This window comes from Schistocerca gregaria, chromosome 8 (genome assembly GCF_023897955.1).
Source record: "Schistocerca gregaria isolate iqSchGreg1 chromosome 8, iqSchGreg1.2, whole genome shotgun sequence".
Lineage (NCBI taxonomy): Eukaryota > Metazoa > Arthropoda > Insecta > Orthoptera > Acrididae > Schistocerca > Schistocerca gregaria.
The window spans coordinates 325,170,431-325,187,435 of NC_064927.1; the positions used below are offsets into that span (position 1 = coordinate 325,170,431).

At 39.8% G+C, this 17,005-nt stretch overlaps 1 protein-coding gene across 1 annotated transcript in view; it reads right to left on the reverse strand.

The window, feature by feature from the left end:
* Nucleotides 1–16,160: 16,160 nt before the first annotated feature.
* LOC126285167 (odorant receptor Or2-like) overlaps nucleotides 16,161–17,005 on the reverse strand; it is a 41,345-nt gene continuing 40,500 nt past the window's right edge. The window contains exon 5 of the mRNA XM_049984477.1: nucleotides 16,161–16,237. Within this exon, the coding sequence (XP_049840434.1) occupies nucleotides 16,172–16,237 (66 nt within the window). The 3' untranslated portion in view covers nucleotides 16,161–16,171. The remainder of the gene's footprint in view (nucleotides 16,238–17,005) is intronic.

Genomic DNA, 17,005 nt, shown 5'->3' on the forward strand with positions numbered 1-17,005 from the left:
ATTAGTATCCTGTCTGTCACATGACAATACATATTGATTTTTTTTGTGAAGCGACTGTTGATGTAAAGCGTTAAGAACGAAAGTTTTCCATACGAATTGCAATGGCTATTGTGAAGGAAGATCGTGCACCGTTGGTAAAGTTGTTTTATCAGAACGAGAGCAACAGAAGCGCTGCAGTTCGGTGATATCTCCGACAGAAAGAGCTCCAAAGAGGCCCCGTGTCAATAAATGGGCTAAAGAATATGATCAAGAAATTGGAAGAAAGAGGGAGAAGCAGGGAGAAAAAGGAAGCGGCTCCTTCCAGTGGCAGTTGTTGATGCAGTTGCTGTAGCTGCAGCCGACGGTTCAGCACATGCGTCATATTCTGCAGCCAGTACTCGAGCTGTTTCACGGGGAACTGTCTCTCTCTTGATCAACAGTTCAAGAACTTTCTCGTCGTATTTTGCAGTGGTATCCGTAGAATACTCAGAATTTTCACTAAATGAAGCCCCAAGATAGATTACGACGTTTCCAGAATTATATTTTCACTTTGCAACGGAGTGTGCACTGATATGAAACTTCCTGACAGATTAAAATTGTGTGCTGGACCGATACTCGAACTCGGGACCTTTGCCTTTCGCGGGCAAGTGCTCTAACAACTGAGCTACCCAAGCACGACTCACGATCCGTCCTCACAGCTTCAATTATGCCAGTACCTCGTCTCACAACTTTCAAACTTCATAGAAGCTCTTCTGCGAACCTTGAAGAACTAGCACTCCTGGGAGAAAGGATATTGCGGAGACATGGTTTAGCCACTGCCTAGGGGATATTTCAGCTGGTAGAGCACCTTCCCACGAAACGCAAATATCTCTAGTTCGAGTCTCGGTCCGGCACAAGGTTTTAATTTGTCAGGAACTTTCAGATTACGGCGTGTTACTTCGTCCGTAGATTTTGACACACATGGAAATGGATGAAGTGTGGCCGGGCAATAGTTTCTGGACCGACGAGGCACGTTTTGCACTGCACAGTCCTGTGAAGGCACAGAACTATCGCATATAGTTCTACCCCGCCACATGTTGTGCAAAACATCCATTTGCACTCAGCTTACGTGACTGAGTGGTCTCGTTTCAGGGCTCCTTCACTCTCCGTCCGTTTTTCTTCGAGATGCTTCCTCACAGATTTGTCGGCTGTGCAGTGACATGTGCACGTTATAAGGACCTTCTTGTGAAACACGTGATTCCAGCTTTGCAAGAACGCAGCTGTGTCCACAGCACTATTTTCATGCAAGATGGGGCGACACCGCATGTCGCCTTCCAGGTCAAAGATTTGCTTCGAGAAACCTTCGGTAGCGAATGGATCATCTATAGATAATTTCAAGACGTGTGGCCTTCCAGATCCCCCAACGTGAGTCCATATGACTTCTGGTGTCTGAAACATAGTGTGTATCAGGGATGTATCCGGAATCTTCCTGATCTGAAAGATTGCATACGACGACATAACGCTCTGATTACATCGGATATGGTGCGAGCAACTGTTGACCACGCCATGTTATGGATGCAGCATGTTGGCTCTGAGCACTATGGGACTCAACGTCTGAGGTCATCAGTCCCCTAGAACTTATAACTACTTAAACCTAACTAACCTAAGGACATCACACACATCCATGCCCGATGCAGGGTTCGAACCTGCGACCGTAGCGGGCCAGCGGTTCCAGACTGTAGCGCCTAGAACCGCTCGGCCACTTCAGCCGGAGGATGCAGCATGTTGTTGAGTTGGCAGATTAAGCAAAACATAAGTTGTGACTTGACCATATCCTTACAATCGTGCCAGAACCCGAGTTCCTCCACTTTTCCTGCACCCACACCACAATCTGACTTCTTACTTCCCACATTTTTACCTTGGCAGAAAGTGACTTTTTTTTCAGCATACTGCGCGAGCGCACCGATTAATGAACCTACTACCTACGAAGTTCCAGCCTCCTGCGATATATACAGCCAAAGCTGTAGCACTCGGAACTCCCTCAGTTTAAATATAACCATCTGGTTCCTATTTCCCATGGAATAGAGATTGGACAGCAATTGTTTCACAGGATGTCGCTTCTAGCGACCTGCGTTTTATGCCATACAATTTAAAGAACTTGCCTTCAAGCTGTCGTTCACGGTTGTAAATGGCGTTACACGCTACGAGTTCTGAAATTTGTAATCTGATAAAATATCTCGTTATCGACACTTTTTATCGAATGGTTTCTCTCTAAGTGTAATGTTCTTAATTTTAGCAATTGAGATCAATTACATGTTTCGGTAGCTTTATTCAGCAAATACACGAATTTATGAGGGTACTCCTGTGAGCTTCCTACATCTGTTTTTCTTGCTTCAACTATACCAACAGTTTAAAATGGGTGAAGTCCTCGTGACAGAGTGTGCCTTATCCAGCCCTTGGTATATGTTATGAGTTCACTCTACCTGTCAGTGTTCTTGTCTATTAATAGAGATAAGTGTTAGGACTTACCTTTATAAATTCTATGATACGGCTTGAAAATCCCCGGTCAGAAATTACTTCCTTCAACTTTTGTCTAAAAATGCTATCGAAGACTGTTGTTTATCAGTGTACGTAATGTGTGTTTCCAAATAACCTACTCGCAACTTTTTGTCTATCTGGTATATGGTCAATAAAAAAAAATTAAATTTTCAACTTGAGTGACTTAAAGAAAAAGAAACAAAAAAATACAGAAATAACATCAATTAGTACTTTCGATACGAAACTTTTCTCAAAATTAATTCTTTTAACGTATGTGAAGTCTTCGTCACGATCAGACAAGTAATCCTGCATTCTTAAAACAGTAATTTGTTTAGTCCGACTTGTAAGTTGTTCTTCACTGTTTAATGATCATTTTTCTCATCATCGTACAGAAATCCATTGTACCCACGTAGTATCTCCGGTGTGCTACTCTGACAGTTGGGCTCCAGTTTCGGGAAAAACCATAATACTCGTATTAATACTATATAACCTTGTGGATGTAATTTTATCCCCTATAAGAGAATTTTTGTGGATGGTCCATTTCTCTTTAGGTATGAGGCACGTGTCTCCTTACAGCCGGTTGCTGACTTTTTTCAGAGGTGTTCGACAACTTCCTCTTTCTCCAATCAGAGAAAGATATTTTCCATCTTTGTAGAGGCTCAGAATAATCTTATTGTATTGTGTTAAAAATCCCCACCTTCTCGTCAAGGTTTCGATGTTGCGGGTGCAATCCGTAACGTACAGAAGAAAAAGTGACTAAAACTATTTGTTTGATCGAAAACCACTTTCTCCTACTCTTTTTATCTGGGAAAATCGCTACAAACAACAGACTTTTGTACAGTATTCACTTTGTCAGCGTGCCTGTAAGGATATTTCGTTTTTAGACCAGGCACCGATTGTCACTTTACGCCTGTCGAATTGGCGCACACCAGTCATTCTCATATTCATCCGTTACCGTGAGGCATAAAACACTCAATATCTGTCTCGTAATAGTCGCCCAAGCATCGCCCAAACATCGATTGACGACGGCTACCTCTAAATGACGTCTCGAAGGTACCCCAAGAAGAAAGCATCAGAATTGTGCGCTGCTTTGTGGAAGCAACTAGGAAGACAGTGCCTAACCAGGCGGTAGTGACCGTCTGCACACGATCTGCCTGACCTTTAAGCGCCTACTGCGATAAACGGTACAAACCCTGCAACACCATAGTACGAGAAGAAGGCGGACAAGGTAACAATTGGAATCGGATCTGGATCAATGGAGTCTGGCTCTGTTCACTGGCAAATACAGTTTTATCTGACAGCAGATGACTGTCGTGGAAGAGTGTGGAGAGGTGCCTACTGGAAATTGCCTGTTCATGCAGCATTTTCATTTCATTTACATTTTGCATGTAGTAGACAGCGACAGTTATCTTTGTAATATTTTAACCGTGCGACGTGCCACAGTGCTTAGCACACTCATGACGACGGGTCAAACCCTCGTCCAGCGACCCGGATTTAGGTTTTCCGTGATTTCCCTAAATCGCTCCAGGAAAATGCCGGGGTGGTTGCTTTGATAGGCACGGCCGACTTTCCTCCCCATCCTCCCCTAATCCGTCGGCACCGATTACCTCACTGTTTGATCTCCTTCCCCAGAGCAACCGACCAACCAGCAATACTCTGCATGTGTCTGTTACACTTACTTTCGATTGATCGATCAACATAAGCTCTTGCACAACGTCGTTACAATGTCCCTGAAGCGTTTTCACATCTTTGAGGAGACAGTTTCTTTCGACCAGTGGGAACCCTTCACAAGATAGAAGCCACAAGGCCGTCTTGCTTTGAAATAGTTTTCACTGTTCCCTGTTCTGTGTTCTGATGTATATGAGTCCTCTTCTATTTTCTGATTGCGGGGGGGGGGGGGGGGGGGGGAGAGACTGTCTTTGTCTGGTGGCGATCCGTACTGGTGTAGAGGCTGCACAGTGATGAAAGAATCGGGGGAGATTATTTCACTTACTTGCCAAGGTGAAGTTTAGGTCGGGTGGTTAGGTTATATCAAACATTGCTTTTTCAGGGTTACTCCACGATTAGGTATGCGCCTCGGTATGTGGGGCAGTCAAATGACGAGACTTGTGAAGAAAAAGTAAGGAAACTATTTATTACATCGAAAGTAATCGGTATAAATGTTATTGTATCGACAGTGACGAATGTCTTGTTTCAGGGCTGCAAGATCGAGACTGTGTGGAGGATGTGGAAGGGTGAAATTTCTGCAGCATAGTCGAAGGAACAGGCATGTGTGGTCCAGGAAATGATCTTTTCCTCTGACAACAACGCCCAGCAGCTCATTGGCTTGCCGCTGTCGAGTCCTAATTCCGAGGAATGTTGACGAATAGCATCATTCTGTTGCAGAATAATACCGGCCCACATGTTGCCACGGTTGTTTCGACTACGTTGCACTATTTTCAGCGGGAAGCCTTTATTACATATCCTCCATACAGTCCCGATCCCTCCCCATATGATATCCTTAATTTTGGAGCCCTTTAACAAGACATGTCGATTTGCTTTGGACGAAGAGATTCCTGCTTGGTTTGTTGTTGTTGTTGTTGTCTTCAGTCCAGAGACTGGTTTGATGCAGCTCTCCATGCGACTCTATCCTGCGCAAACTTCTTCATCTCCCAGTACTTACTACAACCTATATCCTTCTGAATCTGCTTAGTGTATATATCTCTTGATCTCCCTCTACGGTTTTTACCCTCCACGCTGCCCTCCACTACTAAATTTGTGATACCTTGATGCCTCAGAACATGTCCTGCCAACCGATCTCTTATTCTAGTCAAGTTGTGCCACAAATTACAGTAATGCTGCATGCCCTCGGGAAAAATTACAGCTGTAGTTTCCCCTTGCTTTCAGCCGCCCACAGTACCAGCACAGCAAGGCCGTTTTGGTTAGTCTTACAAGGCCAAACCCCTGAAACTACAGATAAGGCTGCTGCCCCTCTTCAGGAACCACACGTTTGTCTGGCCTCTCAACAGATATGCCTCCGTTGTGGTTGCACCTACTGTACAGCTATCTGTATGGCTGAGGCACGCAAGCCTTTCCACCAACGGCAAGGTCCATGGTTCATGGGGGAACCTGCCTGGGTACAGTCATGATTTCGCAGACAACCGCAGACATTTTGCCGTGATGGCTTTCACCGTCTTGTCCCACTTTGGGACAAATGTATTAACAGTTATGCTGATTATCCTTGAAATAATAAACAATTTACTTACTCCTTGTAATCTGTCTTGTCTTAAGATGACTGTTCTCTATAACATGGAAACTCATAGTGTGAGCACTCTTCACTGGATGGATGCTGATTATAGTGCCATATACAGTATTAACTTTCCAGTTCACCATGGTGTAGATTTAAAGGAATCATCTCATGTGATTACTCTTTATAAAACTGAATTATGTATCCGCTCCTTTGAGGAACCATGTGAGCTTGTAAATCAATTACTTGTGTTTGGCAACAATACTGATATTTGAAACGTCCTAGCAGATTAAAACTATGTGCCGGACCGAGACTCAAATTCGGGAACTTTGTCATTTGTGGGCTTTACCGAGCTACCAATGTAAGACCCGCGACACCTCTTCACAGTTTTACTTTCACCATTACATGCTTATTAACTAACTCTTTTCGAAATTATTTTGACACAAACCAAATCATTGTTTGTTACCTATGCACAATATGGTGCCACGTTTCATGTCCGCCATCTTGTTGTATCTCTTGGATTCGGCTCAATGTTAATGAATACTTTGGCCCATCGGAAACAACATGTTGAGCTGCAGTTACAAAATTCTAGTAATAACTAACTTCTCGCTATGCGCTATCGGGTTTCGCATTTAGACAAGCCAGTGTATGACCGCCATTTCGTCGACTGCTGTTTGCTAAATGCCTTGAGGAGTGGTCTCACACATTACTGTGACGCAAGGTTGAAATGTTATACACAAATTATGTGCTGACTCCGATGGCTTAATTACGCTTTTGTATTTAAGGTCATGATTACAAAATCAAGGAAACATCCTCATTCTTACAGCTTAACGCTATAAGCAGAAGGCTAACACATGTTGAGTTGTGGATCACAGTTTTGATGACTAATTAGTTATTGCTTAACATTCAGATGATATTTATGCTGCTCTAGATTATGTAAGTGTGTGTGTGTGTGTGTGTGTGTGTGTGTGTGTGCGTGTGTGTGTGTATGAGAGAGATTGTTTCAATTAAATATATGGGTCAGACTGCGTTTCCAAATCATTTACTGGCCATTGGATTTATACTTATTGCATAGCTCCGTATACGATTGTAACAGGCCGCATAACCTACGCAACATCTTTGTTGTACGTGGATATCCGCTTTAATTCAGGTTAGCAAAATGGAAGCTGTCAATGTTTAATTCAGGTTTTGTTAGAAAATTGTTGATTTGTAATGAGAAACAGCAGGATTTCGTAGTAAAAGTAATAAAAAAATACAGCTTTGTCATACAGCGGTAGAAAGCGCAATTTCCTCAAAACAAAGATGAAACTCAAAAAACGCAAAACAAAAATATATCAAATACCGATTCAATATTTTGTCCAAATTACTCATACATAAAACATGTTTCTATTATTCATAAACCACATTCCGATTTATAAATAACATGAAATTCTTGACTGTGATCAGGATGAAGAACGTTCTATTCAGTACAAAATAATAAATATGATTGCATAGAATTTTTGATGTTTGTGCATGTAAACTGTACTTTCATCAGAAGTAATTGCTTTGGTTTCATTAAATCGCAGAAATCAAGCGATTAACTAATTTTTATTACTTATAAACTGCAATTTGTATTCTGTAACGATGTAAAATACACGAAGGACGAACACTGAATGATGTACAGTTCTACTTATGAGGAAAACAAACAACCAAACAAACCAACAAACCAGGGGAAGTTGTCGGTTTCCAGTTTCTCTCTTACACATTCATTTATGTTTCTTTCTCTACCGATGTTACCAATACTACCGGTAATCCTACCACTTACTCCTTAGTTTATGTACCAAAACTATCGAACCACAGTTCTGGTAGAGAGCAACTCTAGGAAAGAGAAAATGTTTTTGTTCGTTTCGACCTACTTACGGCCAGGCTTCCGTTAACGTATGGCACTACACTTGCGCTAACCGATCTATCGGCCTTATGCAATTTCTGGTTGCATTATGTGGATCGTATGTTGCCTTGGGAAACACCTGTGTTAGGAAACGAACTGCTGTGTAGGATTTGCAGCTCCTGAAACTATCATACAATGGGAACAGTATTGCAGTGAAGATACAGGTGCGACTATACGTTGATTCGAAATGAATCCACCTCAGACAACGATTAACGGACATTTAGTGCTGTCTGTGAGTGACAATGGTGGCTCATCCGTGAGTGGGACCGTCAAAATAAACTGCCATTTTCCTATACGGTCAAATAGTTACTAGTAAAATTCTACGGGGATGAAATTATTGGAATTAAAAGAAAATTAACTACTGAAGAATTAAGAACTTACCAAAATTTAGCAAATGGCACAGCTAATGTCGTAAAGTCGAGTAAAGAGGCATCAACAAGAAAGATATTAAATTATGGTTTGGTCACAGATGGGCTACCTTTAAGACGGACAAAAAGCAGCTCATGTAGTTTTGTACTTTCAAAAAATTGCTCTTAAACAATTAACGTGAATTACTAATAAGAAATAGCTGAGTTCGTTGATGAAAACCTCAATAGGGGTAAACTTACTAACAACCAAGTGAAATGTTTAGAACCAATTGTTTTTTACACAAAAGCAACTGTCAAGTTTAGGATACAGGAATCAGTTAAGGCGAAAACAATTTTGCCCATTTTCAGTCGTTGATGTCAAACAAGATAACATTTTGTGACAATTTCGCACAGTGCCAAGAGTGTTGTTTGCATAAAACAAAGCGTATAAAAGACGTGAATCTGCTCGAAATCTCCCGGCACGCCAGTGACGTTTATGAAGAAAACACTGTGAATAATGAAATGACTTAGAGCATTTAAAAATATCCGCGATGAAGTGCGAAGTGGTCATCTGCCAAACCCGACAATTTGGAACAGAGTTAATGCGAAAATGCTGGAGACAGACTCTTTACGAAATCGTCTTTATCTAACGAGTTTCCTCAAGTTTCAACAAGTGTTACCTACCCATCTGATACAGAATGATTAAACTATAGTTAAGTCTTGCTTATGCTGAAAACCAAAAACATTGATTGAGGCGCAGGAAACGAATAGTTAATGCTTCGAATTTACTTGATTGGTACAATAACGAAAATGATGAATTTTTATGCTGAGTTGTCAGTGGGACGAAATGTAGGTGACACATGTTGCACCAGGAAAGAAGCAATAATCCGTGGGATGGAGGTATTTGACATCACCAAAGTAAATTAAGTTCAAGCAAGCAATTTATGCCCCAAAAATCTTGGATACATTTGAAATTTTTTGCTTTGACTAGCAAATTCAATTTTAAGACACCTTAATGGAACTGCATCGAGCAATCCGAACCCAAAGAAGTGGGAAGTTTAGGAGACGCTTTTCTTCCTTTGCTTCATCACAGTAGATACCATATAATCTCAACGAAGGCATAATGTCATCACAGTTCTGTAGTGCATATTTTCATCTTTGTGCAAGTCTTTTATGTAATATTTGGAATACAGAAGAAAGTGTTCTAAACTCTCATTACATGATCGCTAGTATGCCGTAACCTAGAAGTGGCAAACCCTTTTCTTCTTTTGAACATTAACATTAATTATGCAAATTTCATCAAATATGTGGTATTTAATTTCTCTACTTTCAGGTCGACAATGTTTAAATTATTCACAGATGAATGTAATGAATAACTTTCTATGATATGCTGAATAACTTCCTCCGGACAATCAAATAATACAATGGCCAACTGTCGTGTATTAAATATGTATGCTGCTAGAAAATGCACTTGTAGGTTATATGAAAAATTCACAAATGATCACTGTTCACTAATTCTTTCTTAGAAAGATCGTCCTGCTCTGCCTCATCTTTAATGACAGAACTAAATTGCTGATCTGTATGTCCCTCAAAGAAGTCACTGCCCGGCAGATAGCATTTAAATTTACGTTAGCTGCTTGCCAGTGAAGATCGATATGTTTCCAAAAATTCACATAGGTAATCCGCATTAGTACAAGGTGCGTCACGTAAGTTGTGTTAATTTTTACATTTAGACATTTGGAGGAAAGCTGAATTAACTAATGTCAAATGGAAATTATATTACGACTTCCAAACACACAGAATCTGAATTACATGAACATGGGAGATAAAATCTTCCTTGGGCATTCTCACAAAGCGCACTGGCACACATCAGACTCGTTTCCCAACACGCCTGCAACATAGTCGGCCACTAAACAGCGATAGATGCTACAATAAATCTTCACTCTGCATTGGAGGGTCCGCTGAGTTGCAATTTTACTGGCACATAAAAACTGTGTGCTATATCTGGAGCCGAAAGTGTTGCCATTGGCAATGTTCCAGTTTCCACTCCGACACACAGTTTTAATCTCCAGGAAGCTTCCACAATATGTGTTGTACGAAAGACGAACGAAACGAAAGAAATAATAGTGAGAAACTCAAATACTCTATTTTATGTATGAGAAGAAGGGACAGCATAGCAGGACATCTGTTAAGATGTCAGGGAATAACTTCCATGGTACTAGAGGGACAGCAGAGGGTAAAAACCGTAGAGGAAGACAGAGCGTGGAATACATCTAGTAAATAATTCACGACGTAGGGTGCAATTTCTACATTGAAATGAAAAGGTTGGCACAGGAGAGAACTTTGTGTAGGGTCGCATCAAACCAGTCCGAAGATTGATGACTCAACAGCCGCTGCAAATTTCTTGAAGAAACTGAATTTCCAGTGTAGCACGATGCCGCGGTTCTGAAGCTGTGTTGCTGAAAAATGTACTTAGGATAATGACTTCCTTTAAAGAAGAGAATGTCTTTAGAGAAAGAGTAGCATACTTGGAGATATGATTCTCTTACGCTTGAAAACTGCCGATATGACTTAATATTATTAGAACAGTTTTCTTCTCACTCAAGTTCCTAAGTGAAGTGCAGCTTTCAGTTACAATTTCCGTATTATCTCATGGTATGAAAACGATACAGGGTGAAAACACTGGACTGTTTCACGGGAGGGAGATTATAACCGTCGGCTATTGCCCAAGTTTAAGTATTTCACATTTCTCCTAAACACCCTCAGGCAATTTCTGGACAATACATAAGGAATTGCTAAATCGAACTTGCATCCAGGATTACACACTTCGATGTATTATTATAGAATAACTTGGTTCACAGGCAGTTGTCGTTTACGTTAGATTGGTTGACTGGTGTCAATAGAGAGAACAAGACACTATCTGCTCCTCTGAATTGTTAGCTGTATCTGCGTCAGCGTAATACAAACGCTGGAGAAATAGAGAAATCGCAGAACTGTCATAGTTTTGCTATACTGTTCAGTATGTATATGAATAACCAGCTTTTAGTACCTTGCCCAGTAAGGCGGTGAAGGTCTCCCTCATCGTTCCCCTATGTTGTGTCAAGAAGCATGGGACTTCATTTCCATCAGGAATCGAATTTTTATCGCTTCAAGTCCAGTGGTTCCTCCTCTGTTAAGCGATTTCAGTTGTTTTTCTATCTCTTACTCAGTTATTTTCGATATCTGCCATTTTGTCGCTCCTGAGATGATTTAAAGGAGAAACTATGGTACCACCATCCTGTGCGAAACTGTTTTGTTGGGAAATTATTCAATAATGCAAAAGGGTAGTCTTAAACTGTAAATTCATTGCACACTACCACCTACTGTACATCCTACGCATGCTATATACATAATGTAATAATTCGAGGGTTATTCGGAAAGTAAAGAATGATCGGTCGCGAAATGGAATCCACAGTGAAAATTCGATGAAGTTTTGCACATCTGTGTTGGGCAGTGTCTCTAGTATGCTCTTCGATCGTAATTCTTTTTGGTTCTGAGTACACAGGGACCCCATAAAGATACCTAGAACAGTAGTGTCTCCCGCCAAGTACGAGGGCCTGGTGAGAAATTTCGGCTGAAGCTATGCAGCCAACATTAAATAACTGTCGTGCGGTTTCTTCTTCAAGACAATTCTCAGCCGCATTCTGAAAGGGCAGTGAAGATGCTCCTGCATCGTTTTCAATTGGAAATGTTTGATTACCCACAACACAGCCCGCAATTGCCTCCGTCTGAATTTCATCTCTGCTCACATGAACCGCTGGCTATGAAGACAACGTTTTTGGCACAGATAACGAGCTGTAGCCCAGCATTGAAAATTGTTGGAAAACAATGGGGCTGCCTTCTATGATGAGGGTATTGGAAAGTTGGTACAACGCTGCAACAAACGTCTAAGTCGGATCGTCGACTACGAAGATAAGTAGCTGGAAGTAGTAACTAACTGTTGCAAATAAAACAGATTTGATTTTCACTCCGGACACTGTGGCCGAGCCGTTCTAGGCGCTGCAGTCCGGAACCATGCGGCTGCTACGGTCGCAGGTTTGAATCCTGCATCGGACATGGATGTATGTGACGTTCTTAGGTTAGTTAGGTTTACGTCTTTCTAAGTCTTAATCTTTTACCAATCTACACCGGAAAAAACCATTACCTTTACGTTCCAAAATTACTAGTTGTGTGGATGGCCACATCTATAATTTCTATTCGTCGCAAATCATCGAAATTTTTTACCACATGTTATGAAGGGGACCAAGAACCTTTATTTGATATAATTATCCGTTACCGATATCCAAAGGTCGAAAATTACCGTACTTGCGCGTGTAAAATACGCACGTAATATCCTCCCAGAGACATAAATGTTGTTTAAATTGACTTAATGAATACATGGAAAAGGTTCTGCACTCATCGAAAGCGTTCTGAGGTCACCAACACTTTTTCACCAATAAAACATTATGAAGCTCTGTCTCCGCAGAATGCTCACTTAACGCCTATACAATTATGCCCAAAGTGGTACTGCAGAGGAAAAAAAAGGGCTAAAACGGAGTTAGGCTGACCGAAAAGAACTTAAAATGACTGCCAAAACTCACGTAAAACTGAAAGATTGCGAATTCAGTAAAATATTGCTAGTAAAATATACTGTTTCAAGACGCCAATCGCAAGCCGGACATTTCGGGTGAATTGAAAGCGATGAGCAAGGTATCCAGAAAAAATGTTAAGCAAAAGATTTACTGTTACCCTTATATTAGGCGTACTTGTTAGTTGTTTGTATGTGCCATAGCATATAAATGTGTTGAAGTACATAAAGAAACTGTGAAAACTTTATTTACTTACAGAATTCGTTTTATATAAACAGCACACCCTGCTGTAACAGGAAAAAGAATGGAACCAGCGCAAGAACGTTACTGTCGGAGCATAAAAAAGGCGTATAATTCTTCTTTCAAAGACTTACAGAAAAATGGGAAACCAGCTGCGTCAATCCTCATACCTCCTTTCTCACTAAAAATTTTGGCATGCGAACATTTTCTGGCCGTTTGTACTGAAAGAGAGTGGCAGAGGCAGCGACGATGGAAAGATGAGGAGACAGTGCCAGTGGGAGAAAGGAGGGAGCAGACAATGATGGTGGGAAAGAGAAAGTGGTAGTCAAAGAGAAAGAGAGATGGCTGGAGACAGAACCAGTGGAAGCCTAAGAGAAAGGAGACAGCAGAAATGAACATTATAGGCGAGTGGCGGCGATACATAGGCTTGGGGTATGTGGACTTTAACAAGTAGGTATAAGAGAGGACTCATTTTGGACTGAAGTTTTAAACACGAGAGTACAGGTGGAAAAAATATGTTGGAATTCCCAGAATTTTTGAGCTACTGAGGTACGATGGAGGCAATGGCAGTGGGAAAGAAGGGCAGAAGGAGGCAGAGTAAGAGAGAGAGGAGACAATAGCAATGACATATATTGTACGTCAGTGAGAGAAAAAGGAGATAGTGGGAGAGAGGCAAACATGGACTGTGACTCTTAGAAGGAGACGTTGGGAACGAAGGCTTAACTACAGAGACTGGGATAAAAGGGTTTATAATGTTCTGTGTTAAAAGAGCTCCAATATGATCACATGCAAAAATTTTATGGGGAGGGAGGTGGCATGAGGATGGATGCAGTTGGTCCCCCTATTCCTGTTAAAGTCTTTTGAAGAGCAATATAAGGGCCTTTCTTGTGCTCTGACAGAACCATTTGTCCACTGCTTCCTTATGTTACGTTTTTTACCAAACCCTTCTCTGTATTGTCTATGTAATCCTTAACAGTATGAAATGTATTGCTTAACATGTACTTTTTTAACAGACGTTTATAACAAATATTTTTTCATGATCTCTTTAATCTCACTGGGAAATTTATTGCAGAGATTCATTCCTTTGTAGAATATGGTATCTTCAGTTTTATGTTGATTCTTTCTTGGTAGATGTAAGTTCAGTCAAGATTTTGTTCCACGGTCCTGAACAGTAACAATCAACGTTATTTTTGGTGTATACAGCTGACTGATAAATGTAGACACATGGTATAGGTAAAACACTCAGTGTCTTGAAAAGATTTTTACAATGAGCTCAGCTACTATTTTTCGCTATTATTCCTATCACGCTTAGTTGTAGCTTGAAAAATGTGTTCCTATTTTATGCATTTGATCCCCACAAAAGAATTCCCTAGCTGAGAACTGGGTGTACATACTACCAGTAAGTTAGTAAAATATACACTGATGATAGGACTTACGAGGATAGCGTACTGATGACATTCTGTTCATACCATTTCAACTGAGAATCAATATTAATTCCTAGAAATGTTGTGTTTGTTATACAGACTAAAGAGGTTCCAGATACAAACAATTTTATATGATCATTTTCTCTTTTCTAACTGAAATTCATGTCATTTGTTTCTTTTTGTTCAGTGCCACTTTATTGCTTAATGACCAACTTTAAACTTTATTGAGGGATTCATTTGCTTTCCTTTCAAGAAGATATCATGTTTCCTCAGTAACTATAGTAATGCCGTCCTCAGCAGAGAGAATATCCTTTCATATGATTTCCACTATTGCAAAAGTCAATGTTAATCTTAGGAATAGAACTGTTACTAATATACTACGTTGAGGAACGCCTATAGTAATGTATTTTGCTTCTGGTAAGTGTTTAGCTTAATGTTTACCCTTGTCTGAGGGTTGGCTTATCTCTGCCCTTAGGAACCTATCTGCAAAATATGAGTGAAACTAGTCATTAGTTACACCTTCCATTCCTAATGCTTCTAACTTATTTAGTAGTATCAAAAGCTTTTGAAACATCTAAATAATATGCCTGTGAGAAAAACACATTCTTATCAATACCATCTATGTGAATTCTATTACCTTCATTCCGATCTTTTATATTTCATTTGGTAGCTAGTTGGCGCTGGTAATGGACATTTTAGATCAGTCTGCATTAGCAGAAGTGTATAATGCCTTGTCAGAAAGTAACGAACGAATAATCTCCAAATGTGTATTGTATAATGTTTTCCCATCAGTACTATAATATATTTTAATTTCTTCAAAACATAAACTTAGAGATCAAACGTGGTTATCAAATGATATTTGAATACTTCTTGTGATCAAAGAATGGTAGATTTACAGCAGTTTATAAACTTCTTGACTCTCAGCTGTTAAGGAAGATTGACGGTGGTGGTCGGTAACAAAAATGATTTAGCACTGTCTAAAAAGATACGATAAACTCGAGAAAACAGTTTATTTTATATAATAAGATTCAAGCACTCTCAACTTAAACGAAACATAGATAAAAATATAAAATGTAAATGTGGAACTACTGCTTCTGAAAAAAATCTGTATCTGCTACACAGAGACAGCATTTTACAATTTGAGAGTCTATGAAATTCTTCAATCAGCACCATTCTTAATTTAGAATTCAAGTAACTTGTAATGTAACAAGACGATGGCAAATTGTAAGCATTAAATTAATGTCTTATTGGAAAATATTCTGTTACGGTTCACAAAATAAATGTCTGAGATTTTCAACTCTTTAGATAGTTTTCAATAATAATATAACTGTAACATTGGGAAAGTTATATCTACTACACAAATAAAATAAAGCTAATGGAGTGATTAATAATCTACTCAGTTTGAAATATGTGACTTCATATGACAAAATCTAAACTTGAGGTAAGTTAACGAAAATAGAGCCAGTGCTAAATAAAGCAACAATTACGAAAGATAGTTCAGAAGAAAGAACTTTCACTTTATCTTCCCCCCCCCCCCCAGCAAAATATGATACTCAGTTCAGATGTTCATGATTCTCACAGAATTTTTGTCTGTATTTCTAAACATATTTGTTTCTCCAGCTTAACCTTAAGGAAATGTGGCTGGTAAGTACTGAATTATTAGGAAATGAAAGGAATAAACAACTGTCAATGAATCATAATTGACATTTATCATTGATCTTAGGCTATATGTGTACATCTGCAGTTCTACAGCAGTTTTGACATTTGAGATCTTTCGGTAATTGGAGTAACATCACAAAACTGCTTTACGATTGTCCTTTCTTCTAAACAATCTTTATCTGAAAGGTGGGCTCAGAAAACAATACTGCAAGTAGCAAACTATGGACATCAATACCCACGGCTCTTCAGTCAACAGAGCGCTTGTTCATTTGACCCAGTAGTGCGTAGTATGAGTATGAGGCATTCACCATCTGCAAGGAATGGAGGCAAAAAATGAGAGAATTAACACAGGAAATCAGTAACCATGATAAACAGCATTTATTATAATTCAAATGACAGATAGACAAACCAGTGACTTCTCGAAGTTAGAGAACTCAAAAAATTACTAGTAATACATTACTACATAAACAACTTAGGAGGCAGGTTCTTTATACCAAAACAAGAAAATAGTCTAGTGGTCATGGGCTCTACAACGCTTACCTTAAGAGCAATGAGCACTTGTTCAGTAGACATATGTTTCACAGTAGCAAATATGAAAAAGTACTAATAGCTATTAAGGTATGCACTTTCTATTCCATTTCTTCTTGTTGTGGACCATACGCAGTAATATGATCACGGAAATCAGCAAAAGAACCCAAATAAGTATCAAGAAAAGTTTACAAAATATTATAAAGGACGTTCATTAGAGCTTGCAATGTTTGGATGATATACTATTCATCATGATTATCATGTCAGAAGCAAGTTTTGAGATATGTTACAGAAATGCAGCTTTCACGTTCTGAGACTGCTAGATAATAAGCAGTATTATGTACTCTCAAACACCTTCCAACAAGTAGTGGAACTAGCAAGATACATTGCGAGCTAATGTGTCTAAATCTACATCTACATCTGCATGACTACTCTGCAGTTCACATTTAAGTGCTTGGCAGAGGGTTCATCTCTCTACTATACCACTCCCGAAAAGCGCGCGGGAAAAACGAACACCTAAACCTTTCTGTTCGAGCTCTGATTTCTCTTAT